Below are 11,433 nucleotides of genomic sequence, written 5' to 3' on the forward strand. Positions count from 1 at the left end.
AACATCTGCCTACCTTCTGACTGAGCAGCCTCCAGGGATTCCTACAGCTTGTCTGCTGCAAGGACTCTCATTAGATATTCACAGCTTTTCTCCTGCTGTTTCAGATGAGGCAAGCAACCATACCTGCAAAAAAATAAAAAATAAAAAAATAAACACATGGGGGGAAAAAAATATAAAATAAAGGGGAACACACTCCCTCCCCCAAATACTTCTCGACTGTTGCAGAAAAGCCTGCTTTTCCCTTGGCATCTCTGCGTCATTGAGTGTACTGTCTTCTCTCCATTAATCAAATGAATTTCAGTGAGGATGGGCCTTGGAGGCTATCACAGGTTTATCTCTGTCCTGGACACTTTCAGACAAAAGTATTTAAATTGTATCTTTCTGCCACATAAATAGTGCTTTAATTGCCCAAGTTAAATTAAAAAATACTGTGGTTGCATGACCCTACCAAAAGATAAAAACATACTCTTGTGCTTCAGATAAGCTTCCCATAACCTGTGAGTTACCTTTAGAATTGTGGGGTTTTTTTAAGCTGTAACTTCATATACTAAAGAACTATGACAAGATTGCTTTTCACTCCTAACTCAATCTCTTGCTTTGCAAGTATTTTTCTGTCCTTTGACATGGATATCTGCCTCATTCATGCGATAAGATGGACTTGCAAGTGTCTCAGGACAGTGTGAGAGAAGGCTGTGGTTTGCTGTCATTCAGCTTCTATGCTGTGTGATAAAAGTGAGATGCTAAGATAAAGGGTGGTTTAATATGTACAATGAACTGTTGCTGTGTCAAAAATATTCTGTTATTCTCTGTATTATAGAATTCTTATTTCTAAGTATGTACCTTGCTACTCTTCTGTTCTACAGACTTATTCTAGCAGCTAATAGAGATGAATTTTACAGCAGACCATCCAAATCAGCAGGTTTTTGGGACAGCAGCAATGAAATCCTTAGTGGTATGTAATGTTTTTGTATTTCTTGTTGTCCTGTATAGAAGGTGAATTGTGCTGTTATTGTCTTATTTATAGGCTATGTAGTGGTTTTAGTTATTGATCCATTAGTTTATTAGATTTAGTCTACAATCAGTTCAGTAAAATGTAGTTATTCAGTTATCTGGTTTTCCTTTGCAGGGCATCTATCTACAGTCTTTTTTTTTTTTATGATCAGTATTTCTCCCTTTTTTTCAGAAACAGCAATGAAGCTTGAGTAGACAAAGCAATGCTTAGATCCAAGATAGTGAGCAGTATTTGCAAAGTCACAGATGTTATTGTCACACGTTGTGTGTTATTGTCGTTGGCAGGGAGACCTGTGAGGATAAATGACTCCTGCTGCGCTGCAGCTCCCTCACTTCTCAAGTTCTGGCTGACATTCCACTTCTGTGCCAGATATTCTGGATGCTGCTTCCCTTGTGACACAGCAGTTTAAAAACAAAAAATTACCCTGAAAACTGAAGAGCCCTGAACTTTCTCTTACACCTTTGTCATCTCTGACCGTATTTGGCATGAGAACACACATGTCCTCCATTCAGTGGGTCTGTCTGTGATGAGCCCATTGAGATTTTAACTCCCATTGAGTTAAAATTGTTATCACAAATCAAAGCAGCAGTACAGAGGACAAAAATATTAAATTCATTCTTTGTATGACTTAATGAACATTTTTTGAACTTAATGTAGGGAAACAGGAATTGTATATTTTTACATATCAGTGTCACTGTATGTTTTGCTTTTGTGTACCTTTGAGGTAAGGTAGGCAGTGTTAATTAAGTGTTGTGTGAGGATGTGACAAAGCTAAACTTGATACTGAAATTTTGGAGACTGAAGGATGGAAAGAGTTTCTAAATAAGAATTCAAGACTTGTTTTTACCCTCTAATGAACGTTCTCTTATGGCACGTTGATCTGGAGCGGGAAAGTTTCCAACAGCATGCATGTCATATTGCAAAGAGGAGGCTTGGCTGTGGCTTCCTTCTTGTAGCCACTGACAACCATCACACCCCACCTCCTAGGCAAGTTACTGTTACCAGAATACAATATTCTGCAGATACGCAAGTTACTCTGAATTCTTCTGGCGACTTCTAAAGTCAAATTTGCGAATAATGTTAATCTTCTGAGATCTTGCTTTTGAACTAATGAGCATTATGAACCTACTCAGTTTTCTGTGTATTTTGGCTTATAGGCATAACTTATAATTTCACTTTTACACCTAACTTCATCATTCTCTATAATCTATTATTGCAGTAACTTGTTAGTTTGGAATTGTGGATGGGTAAAAGAAGCGGGCTTACCTTCATGCATACTTGTCCAAAAAGACAGTGCTTACTGTGTTTTATTCAGCCTGTCTCTGTATTAAGATATTACTTAACCTTGAGATTTTTGAAGATGAATATAATAGCCTAATTCTTACTTTATTAGGTCTGGATATGGAGGAGGGAAAAGAAGGTGGGACGTGGCTGGGAATCAGTAAGAAAGGCAGGATGGCAGCCCTGACAAACTATATGCAGCCAGTGACTGACAAAAATGCAAAAGGAAGAGGTATGAAGGAATATTTTATTTTATTGATATTATATTTTTATTTATATTTTATTTTTTCCTTTTATGAAGGAATGTTTATTTTTTGTTTACTGTTACATTCTGTTGATGGAAGATATGTTCTGTATTATTGCTTGTTTTACCAAGCCTTTAGGATAAGTAAGTTCACGTGGTCAAATTGCTCTATGTACTTCTTTCTTAGGTGCTCTTGTAACGAACTTCTTGACTTCAGATCTGGACTGTTACTCTTACTTGAAGAAAGTTTCAGTAGAAGGACACCTTTATAATGGATTTAATTTAATAGCAGCTGACTTGAAGTAAGTCTACAAACTCCAGTGTCACAGGAGAAAGACTGAAGTAGTGAAGTACATATATTTGTTATCACACAAGTGTAATAATACAGAAGCCTGTCACAAGAAGAGCCCTCTCTTCAGTTTCTTTTTGAAACTTTTGAGAGTGTTTTGTAGGACTGTAAAAATTAAGAAAGCAGAAGTATTGGAAGGAAGGAGGAGGAACTGGAACAGAAGTGGGATAAGGCTAGTTTAGCTTTATTTTAGATAAGCTTTAGATTATTTTAGATAATATGGTAAAATGAGAACTGTATAATTTAGGGACTAAGTCTTCCAATGAATTAGGGCCATAACAGGAAAGGAGTGATCAATATTCAGTGTGTGGCTGAAACTAAAGCATGCTAGTTGTCGTGATTCTGACACAGGCAATTTTCTATGGAGGGGTCAGTAAAGAGTCTTGAGATCACCATAAGGTAAATTTGAACAAGGATCTCAGTGCTGAAAAGAAAACAAGCATAAGGAAAGTAAATGTCTTTAAGCCGCTAGAGGAAAGTTCAGAAAATGAAAAGGTCTGTACTACATTATCTTAACAGAAGAAAAAAATTAGGTAAACTGTAAATTAAGAAACTAAGAGTTTCTTATGTAATGTTCAACAAGAAAAGAAGCAATATGCAAATCCTATCTGCTATTAGTACTGTCTTATAAATATGCTGAAAAATTGGACATCTTCCTGCATGGCACCAGAAAAGTCTCACCGATTTGGGAAGAAGAGTAGTGGGTTTTTTTAATTCTTCTCTTGCCTTGCCTCACTTACAAAATTAGTAAGTTAATATTTCACTCTTCATTTGATAGTCTTGCAAAGGATGCTGTAGAATGTCTTTCAGAATGGTGTTTTAACAATAACATCAACAGTTAAATCAGGACTTATTATGGTTTGTGTAGTGGGTGCTAACTTAAGTGTATCAGTTTAACTTTTACTACATCATGCATAGAATATAGTTCATTCTTATTTGCATCAGGGCAAGGATGTGTCTCTCTAGCTCATGGAAAAATAAGGAGATGGAAATGGCATCTTTGCTTTATTAAGTTCTATAGTACTCAATCCAAATTCAATCTTAACTGCAAGTTCTGTGATGTCTTCTTTTCAATTCAAGGAATATTTCTTGTCTCAGGTGGTAGAGTTTTCTCTTATTTACAGTATACCTGCCTGCTTTCCATGCAGCAGTTCTGGGTTCCACTGAATTGCATTACCACTGTGTTTAAAAATGATGATGGTAACATTTGGCCGTGGTGTGATATACTAGTTCAGAGGAGAAGAGTAATGAAATCCATCAGTTTATCTCTGGGCTGTGGTACTGGAGTAGTAACAGTGACAGAAACATCTTGCTGTGTTTGAAAATTGTGTGAAATTAGCATGTAATCAACTACAGAAGCTAATGGTTTTTCAAGGAGAAATTCTTGTTTGTATTTTTCAGTACCACCAAAGGAGATGTAATTTGCTACTATGGAAACAAAGGAGAACCAGAACCTGTTTTCTTAAATCCTGGTAGGTTTACGTCTAAAAGGTTGGAATATTCCTTTGTTACTTCAAAGGAATCAGAACATAACCATATTGCTCCAGTATTTTGGCTGGTTAAGCATTATCTTTGCTAACTTTCCTTGCATTCTTAAAAATAAATAAATGCTTAAATTCATCTAAGTATTTGCTAATACATCTCAATAAAGAGTCAGTAGTTTATAACAGCTTCTATCCTTGTCAGTGTTCCAGTCTCCACTGCAGTTACTGGGATGTTACTTAATTATGATCAGGGGACAAAGGTCTGTCTTAAGGAATGGAATTTTCAAAGTCAGAGGTAACTGTTCTTGTCTTGCAGAGTTAAGAAGGTAATTTGACTGTGCTCTCCTAGAGACAGAGTTGGCTTTAAAATAAATAAACTTTTATCTTTAAATCAGGTGGACTGATTTAAAATATTTAAAATCTAGCCCTGTGCTAGCCAACTGTGTAGGAGACTCCAGTATTCATCACCAAAAAGCCAACTGAAATGGACTGGGACACACAGAATGCTTTAGCTGGTTGATAACAGTTGTGAGGAAAGATGTGTTAATACACGAAGGCTTATTTTTTTGCTGCCAATAGGCAAATAGTTACTGTGCCAGTTATGGCATAAATTCTTGGAAACTGCTGTTAGATTTTTGTACAACTACAAGCACAAAAGATTTTAACACAAACAAAAATCTGGTCACTTCTTTATCGTGTTGTCTCTGTATGATATGAGACTGAATTTCATTAATTTCATAACTATGAAGCTTGGAGGATTGGAATTGCTTTACAGAAATAAAGCCAACAGTGTAATGAGTTACTTTGTGTTTAGGCTATGCAATACCCTAGTGGATTGAGAGTTATTTTGTGTTTAGGCTATGCAATACCCTCATGTTTCTGTTAGTGTTGTGCTCTGGGCAGGGAATCTTTGGTATTTCACAAAAGGCTGGGAAAAGGTTAAGTTATTTTAGTAAGAGTTATGCCTTTTTTTTTTCCTTTGGTGTATGCACATGTATAGGAATATATGGACTGAGTAATTGTTTGTTGGATACACCGTGGAAGAAACTTCAGTATGGGAAACAGCTTTTCACAGAAGTCATCAACAGAAGTCAAGACCTTGCCAAAGAAGACTTGGTGCAGGAGCTCCTTACAGTGATGAATAATCAAGAGCCGTAAGAAAACAATATTGAGAGGCCAACCACACAGAAAACAGCTTAGTGCAAGAGATGTGATGGAGAACTAAAAAAAATAATAATAATTTATTCTACAACTCTTTCAGTCAATTACCTGATCCTGCAATTGAAGACCAAGGGAAGGAATACATTCGTCCTATATTGAGCCAGTATGCAGCTGTGTGTGTTCGTTGCCCACATTATGGAACAAGGTAGAATTTCCTGCTGGACCAAAGCATATTTCAATTCAAATATATGTTGTCATAAATGTGAACTCTTTGCTGAATGCTTTAAGTTTCTTCTACCTTTATATTTTTTCAGGGCGAACACGGTCCTTCTCCTTGATTCAGAAGGAAATGTCACTTTCACAGAGCGCACCATGATCAATGAGGACGTCAGCCAGTGGAAAACAAGCACCTATGAATTCAAACTGCACATGTAACAACTTTCCATTTGAATGCATTGTAATAAAAGCAATGAAAGCAAGCTGTTAAGCCCCAGGAAATGTTTTCTGCCAGCCTCTAGAAGCCAAAAATAGCAAGAGAAGCAAAAGCTGCTTTAAATAGGTCGTATCAATCGCACAAATCCTTTGTATAAAACCAAGTTTCTTACTGTTTTTACATTAAGTTGCAACTTTAAAAAAAAAAGTTTCTGAGCATGTGACTTTGTTTTATCATCTAAGCTTAAAAAAATTGTAAAACCCAGTGGAAAGTACCAACAGAATACTGTGACTTGCATGTAACTTATTTTTATTTCAGCCAGAGCTTGAGAATATACGCAGCTTCTTGGAGAATCTACCTTCAGAAAACTTTCACAATTTAAATTTTGTTTAAAAAAGATATTTTCATTTGCACAGGGAAGAAAGGAAGTAGCTCCAGTTCCATTTCTTTTCACTCAGATACAACCATACCGTATGATGCCTGAAACCAATGTCTAGAAGTTATAGAACGTAAGATCAGAGGGATCATGAGGCCACATGGCAGAACACCTGCTTCCAGGATAAGGCTGTCTTTGCCCAACATGCAAGCCGTTGCTTTTTTCTTTTAAGTATGTTTTAAAGAAATATTAAACTTGCATTCAATTCAGAGGAGGAGAAACACTTGCTGCTTTTGTTGTTTTTTTTTTACAGAAGTCTGCTCTCCTTTCAATATATAATTTTAAGATTGTATAGCTGATGCCAGTGTGCATTAAATGAATGTTTTCTTTGTAGCATTAAGTGCTTTAGTAATATTTAAACTTTTCAGTGTGCTGTGGTGCATTGTTCTGCCTGAAGAGGATGGGGAGGGAAGAATTCTTTGTTCTGTAAATAGAACATCAATAGATCTTAAATAGTCACAAATCTAGTTTTAGAAGTAAGAAATGAAGTTGTCACTGCTCAGTTTTATTCAGTAGAAGTTTAGAGTTGTTAATCTTTGAAAGGAATAAAATTATCTGTACTGTGACATCTTCTTTCCTGATTATCTCACCAGCAATATTGTTTTTTTCCTTCCCTGCCGGACAGATAAGAAATAATTAGGCTTGCAAACAGAAACTGAATATGAGGTTACACATTATAACTTGAGACAACCTTAGTGATCTGCATACCTGGCCATTGTAGTGGAGGTGAAATTTGTAGTTATCTATCTATAATTACAAAGAAACTGCTGGAGAATTCAGAACCACCTTTAGAATGGAATATCTGTTGTAATGTAACTTGTTTCAACCATGCTGAAAAGGTCACTCTACAGAATTCTTTATGTAATGTCTTGTTTAAGAGTGTATATTTTTAAAAGTGGTTATAACACGAGGTATGGGAGGGGAACAAAAACCCAGCAAATAGGACTGTGAAGTTGAAGGATCCTTGACAGTGTTCTCAATGGAGGCAGCAGGATTAACAGGCAAGTAAAAAAGAATAACCACCGTATTCTGAGTAGCATTGATAAAATGCCACTACTTTCAGCATGTATTTTGTTTCCATCTCATTCTGTGATTGATACTTAGTAAAGACGAAGAATATAAGTAGAATTATCACTGTACTTACTAGAATTTTGCTTTGTTTGCTTTATTAAATACATATGTCTTCCAGGAAAACCTTGATTTTATATTCAAGCATTATAAAAGTCCATGTGAAGCTCTGATCTCTCTCCTGAAGAGTTTAAGCTGGAAGTGGCATTCACTGATGTTGTATATTGTAGTTTTTGTTTCTTTTTAAAGAAAAGCCTTGGACGTGGATTTAAAATCTTCCACTGAGGATGTGATTTTGAACTTCATTAAATTATTTTGGATAGCATAAAATAATTGTTATGAAAATAATTCATGCAATATACATGGTTGTCTCATAAAATTAATACAAAATGTAATGATACTGTGTACTTGGTCTCTGGAGTTATGACTCTATAACTGACTTACAAAATACTTCAAGCAAATATATAAACTGGCCTTTAAGTGAGCTCTTAAAAGCATTTTAGTCCTTATTTAATATAATCTGAATTGATGGGACTTCAGCATACGTTTGATAATCAGTATATTCTTAAATATTAGTAAAATTACCAGTAAAATGTTCTGGACCTACTTTATGAGACCTTATTTTTGAGCTTGTTCTTTGTGCCCTCTGAGGAAGGCAGTGCATGCTGATAGCAGTAAGGTGCTTTACAAGCCTGTCCTCTAGTGACAGAGGAAGTGTATTCCATGGGTATCTCATCTGACATTTCAGCCCTGACAGGCACGAAGCCAGCAGTAGTCAGTAACTTATCAGACGGTGTAAACACATTGATTGCTTCTGTTCGGTGGAGAAAACCAGATCACTTTTCAGGTGTTAATTAAGATAGATTAAATAATAAGCTGAGAATATGTGGAGCCAATAGTGTCACTTTGTGTAGTACAACATTATAATTGGTATTCTATAACTGAGGCTTTTACCTCTCCTTATGAGAATGTGCTCTTCCAACAAAAAAATTAGTGGGAGAGAAAGCTTTTCTCTTGGTATACTAGCTCAGTTGTGAGTGGCTGTTGGAAATAACCATGGAGCCAAGGTCTTAGCCAAGTGCATTTATCTGTGTCCTGATTGTCCCATCTCATTTGAGTGCCTTCCATTTGGAAGGGAACTAACTGTCCTTTCAGCTGGAGATGGACTACATCAGCACCTCAGTTTGGATTAGTAGTGCACTTCTTACATGCTTTTTCTGGTAGTCCTTATTGACTGAACTGTGTATTGCAGGACAACCTCAGATCACAGGGACTAGACTGTTTTCAGATGAAGTGGAACTGGAAAGGGCATATCTATTTTAGTTATATTCTGTAGTAATTATCCACCTCTTTTCTCATTAGAGGACTATTGAAGCTTACTCAAGAAGCCCCCTTGACATCTTTCCATGGCTGTCATGTGATGATTGATAGAGGTTAGATTAAGGAATTCAGCTTTCAGCAGAAGTTGAGACAAAAATATATAGTGCAAACAGATATCGTTTGGGTTTTTTCCCCTCTCACCAAATTCTGTCTTATCTAATGTGTATTGGCACTTCCTATTTTCCTGTATGACATTTGCTGTCTCCATCTTAAGCTAATGGATTTATGTTTTTGCAGGAAATGGGACACCTTATCTTAAAACTTGGAGAAAATCCCAGTCCTGGTTGATGTCACCTCTTCAGTTTTAAGAATGTAACTCAGAGCTCAGATTGCTCATGTAGGTACCTGTTAATGTATTCCAAGTGGGAGTCTTACCTACTTCTCTGAGCACTGCAGAACCTGTTTCTCTCTTTATGGGCAAACTAAATTAGATGTCTGAAGTTAGACAATGTGAACCTTCTGAAGATTTTTAGATGAAGTCTGCACTGTTTCCTTTGGGGGCTGGATGCTTGATTTGGCACAGACTGTATTCAGACCAGATCCAAACTAGAAATAAAAATCAACTGCGTTAGTATAGATGCCTTCGTGGCACATAAATTATTCCTCAAATTCATCCTTGGAGCCCAAGAGAAATCTAAGTGAACTCAGTGCAAAGAATCCTATTACGTACTGATTTATTACAAATTGTCTCCAGTACAAGTGTATGTATAGTAAATCTTAAACAATCTTTGAGTTCATACACTTGTACAAAAATAATTTCACATGAATTAATTATTTTGGATTGTTGATTATATTTTTAATTCCATTATATTTAACTGTCTGTGTTTGAGAGCTGTTGCAGGCTTCCCATTTATGTAGCTGCAGTAGAGAAGGCTCAGTCATTTGTACTCTGGCCCAGTGTGTCCAGGTGCCAGGGAAACGGTTTGCATGGAAGCATCTCCATGCTGAAGTTCAAAGGTTAATTTGTACAGAGCTGCAGGTAGTCTTGAACTGACTTGCTTCCCCTTCACTGTCCAATGTAGCTGAAATGTGAATACTGTATACAGTCACCTGAGTAGCGCACAGATTAAAAGATAACACTTAGTAACATCTTAATATCATAACTTATATTGTTACTTATATATCTTATGTTTTTTAAAGAGCTCCAGATCTTTGAGTGCAAAACGGCATGCTGTAGGCTGTAGCTAGAGTGACTCAGCTCCATTAATCTGGTTATTATAGTTTCCATCTGCTTAAAAATACATATTGTAAAATACCCACATCTGTTTTATACCTTAAAACTATTTTATGCCTCAATGATTATTGTTTAAAGTATGTTTTAAAGATAAGCCATACTAATTTTTATATAATGAAAGTCTTTGGAAAGTAAATACCCTTTTTATTAAAATTAATGTAGGCTGAGTTAAAAATTCTCTTATGGTAAATTTAACTGTTGGAACAGCAGCGTATGTGCTGCAGTTACTGACATTCATTCAGAGAATGGGACATTGACTCCACCTAACTTTCACTGCAATGAGTGCAGCCTATTAACTTTTTAGGAAGCCAGTAGTAATTTTCATTATAGGCTTGTTTTCAGTATTTTGCATTGACAGCAATTGTCCCGTCTGATCAGGACTGAAATCTCCCTTAGGCAGTTCAGTCATTCCAGAGAAGCAAGAGGTTGGCATGTTTCAGTTGCTTCTGATGTGCAGAGAATTGAAGTTGGAAACCTAAGTGTGTATGGATGACCTGCATGAGCGTGCTGTACTTGACAGGGATTCTTCTGTTACTCCCAGCAGTGGGTGGATGGGCTGTAAGAAGTCAGCAAGCAGGCTTTGTACAGGCAGAGACCAACCTTTCTGTAAGCAATAAGTTTCTCCACTTTGCCTCTGGAAGTATTGGAATTGCAGAAGTGTTGGCAGAAACAACGCGGCTTCTCTTAAAACAGCTTCACTATTAACTGTTTTTTTTATTGTTTTAGTCTTTTAAAGACATGTTTGAGATAACTCAGAAAGCTTATGACCTGTTAAAATCATGGATAAAATTTTAACATTGTTGTTTTGATGAAATCATTGTTTTGCTACTGGGTTGTTAAACTTTCACTTATGAATGAGGTACAGTTCCTTGTATTAGCAGTGTCTCAAAGCATCAGCTGTTGCTTTTTTGCTGTAATTCAGTGTTAGGATTCTCTGAAAACAGATGCACAATGGAAACTAACATAGCAGTTGTTTTTTGACTTTCAAACCAATAAATGCATTTTAATTCTTCCATCTTGACACAAAAACCTATTTGTGTCTCCTCTGATCCTAAGTAAATGAAATGTTGATGTACATTAAAAAAAAAAAAACTTTTCTGCAGTGTACAATACTCTTTGCAATGCTTCCTCTATATGGTTACAAAAACTGGATGCAAAGAAGTCATGATGCTTGCTTTTTCATAGACTTTTTGAAAGGGACAATCTTATCCTGTCACAATGTTAGCGATTTGTGAGGTGGTGCGATAGAGCTTATTTGCAGCAAATGCCAACAACTCAAATTTTGTACTTGATCATCAGATTCTTTTCATGCCCTCTGAAGGCTGAAACATGATGTAAATGGCTGTTCAGC

At 36.3% G+C, this 11,433-nt stretch overlaps 1 protein-coding gene across 3 annotated transcripts in view; it reads left to right on the forward strand.

The window, feature by feature from the left end:
- The window catches only part of TANGO2 (transport and golgi organization 2 homolog), a 15,860-nt gene extending 4,765 nt beyond the window's left edge, over window positions 1–11,095 (forward strand). For all 3 annotated transcript variants that reach the window (XM_021412806.1, XM_021412808.1, XM_021412809.1), the window contains exons 3-9: window positions 864–952; window positions 2,406–2,525; window positions 2,725–2,839; window positions 4,288–4,358; window positions 5,371–5,524; window positions 5,632–5,736; window positions 5,846–11,095. In XM_021412806.1, coding sequence (XP_021268481.1) covers window positions 864–952; window positions 2,406–2,525; window positions 2,725–2,839; window positions 4,288–4,358; window positions 5,371–5,524; window positions 5,632–5,736; window positions 5,846–5,966 — 775 coding nt within the window. In that variant the 3' untranslated portion in view covers window positions 5,967–11,095. The remainder of the gene's footprint in view (window positions 1–863; window positions 953–2,405; window positions 2,526–2,724; window positions 2,840–4,287; window positions 4,359–5,370; window positions 5,525–5,631; window positions 5,737–5,845) is intronic.

Source organism: Numida meleagris, chromosome 14, assembly GCF_002078875.1.
Source record: "Numida meleagris isolate 19003 breed g44 Domestic line chromosome 14, NumMel1.0, whole genome shotgun sequence".
NCBI classification, from domain to species: domain Eukaryota; kingdom Metazoa; phylum Chordata; class Aves; order Galliformes; family Numididae; genus Numida; species Numida meleagris.